This window comes from Ceratina calcarata, unplaced genomic scaffold (genome assembly GCF_001652005.2).
Source record: "Ceratina calcarata isolate Rehan_Ccalc_2016 unplaced genomic scaffold, ASM165200v1 scaffold140, whole genome shotgun sequence".
In the NCBI taxonomy this organism is placed as follows: Eukaryota; Metazoa; Arthropoda; class Insecta; order Hymenoptera; family Apidae; genus Ceratina; species Ceratina calcarata.
This window is the reverse complement of record NW_017135119.1, coordinates 1-1679: the sequence shown is the minus strand read 5'-3', so window position 1 is coordinate 1679 and position 1679 is coordinate 1. Positions and strand designations below refer to the sequence as shown.

At 30.1% G+C, this 1679-nt stretch overlaps 1 protein-coding gene across 1 annotated transcript; it reads left to right on the top strand.

Moving 5' to 3' along the window:
* Positions 1 to 157: 157 nt before the first annotated feature.
* On the top strand, positions 158 to 956 carry LOC108629944 (mitochondrial import inner membrane translocase subunit Tim13). Its single transcript, XM_018032927.2, has 3 exons — positions 158 to 399; positions 484 to 552; positions 817 to 956. Exons 1-3 carry the CDS (start codon positions 295 to 297, stop codon positions 913 to 915), a joined length of 273 nt encoding a protein of 90 aa, XP_017888416.1. The 5' UTR covers positions 158 to 294; the 3' UTR covers positions 916 to 956.
* The last annotated feature ends 723 nt before the right edge of the window (positions 957 to 1679 follow it).

Sequence of the window (1679 nt, the reverse complement as noted above, 5' to 3'; positions counted from 1 at the left end):
TAATTATAATTTATATTTAATTTATAAATAGATAGGGATTTTCTATTTAAATTTCAATTATTTTTATTTGTTTAATCCAATAGTTATTATAAATTTTAATTAACATTTATATATATGCTAGCTTCCGTTCCTCGCTTATTGTAAACGACATTTTAAGATGCAGTTTCACGTGCTTCCGGTTGATCGATCGAACCGGTGCGGACACAGAAATTTCGGAATAATTAAGGGGGGCAAAGTGATTTTCTTTCTAGTATTACTAAATAAATAGAAACTATTTAACAATCGCCTGTAAATATGAACGCCCTTGCATCTGAGTCTTTGTCTGACAGGGAAAAGAGTGAACTTATGGAACAAATTAAACAGCAAGTTGCTGTAGCAAACGCGAACGAATTGATCACGGTACGGTTATAGAGAAGTACATTTATTTTTTATTTTCGACACTTAACATGAATGAATAGCGGATGTTCCGCTTCATATTTTCAGAAAATGTCCGAGAAATGTTTCAGAAAATGCGTAGTCAGGCCTGGCACTTCTTTGGATAGTTCAGAACAGGTAACCTCTTTCATCCGTAGCTATAACCCTTCCACAGAATACAATTCTTTAAAAATCGTTCATTTATTGTATTGTTCCTTGATTTCAATGTTTCGTGGCACCTAGACTTGGTCACATTTATTTCTATAAGATTACAGAATGCTTTTTATATTTTAATAAGAATTATTCAATTCAGAACAGAATATTTATCGAAAATTTGATTAAGTACCAAAAGAAGTATGGAAGTCGTATTGAGAGGATCAATTATTTTATATTTATTTACAGAAATGTGTAGCAATGTGTATGGACCGATATATGGATGCGTACAATCTTGTTTTAAATACGTATAGTGCTCGAATACAAAGAGAGCAGGACAGAATGTAACAGTACAAATTGTTAAATAAATTGTTTCTGGTTGTACATTATGTAGTTGTGTATCAACTATTTTCCAGATATTGCTTAGGGAACATCATGATTGTAATTATACTGTGTATATTCATTAGCTAGGTCATTCTGAAACACTGTTGTAAAACACTTTTGTACATAACAGTATCAATTTTTAATTTGTAAGATTTTTACATTTGTAAAATCTTATACCTGAATTTCCATGTTATATAATGAAGCTACACTGCCACGTGCATTTGTAAGGCATTATAATATTATCAAATAAAGCTATAACATTCAGTTTTTATCTTCTACCTTGTATCATAGTTTAAACAACATTTTACTTAGCGATCTTAAGCAATGTAATCTGTTAAGTAGAGTTTATCGAACACAACAAACAGTACGAAGCATTCTGTTGAAGTAAAACTATTGCTGAAACAGGGTTTTGGGTAAAGACAGTAAAGAACATTTGCAAAAGAGAAAAATCTTTATAAAATAAATAACATATACATGAATATTGTTACATAGTAGTTGAAACTCATAAATAAGTAACTTAGTTATTTTGTAAATCCCGCAATTCCATAGTATGTATTTGCATTATATTTTCTTATTCGTACACACTAAAAGGCACAATATAGCTACCAATACTTCAACGTGGTTACAAAAGTAAACCTTCTAGGACTGTGTGTGTATATGTGTGTGAAAAAATATTGAGAGTTCATTGATAATACTTTATCCGTTTGATCTGATATTAAAAATGAATA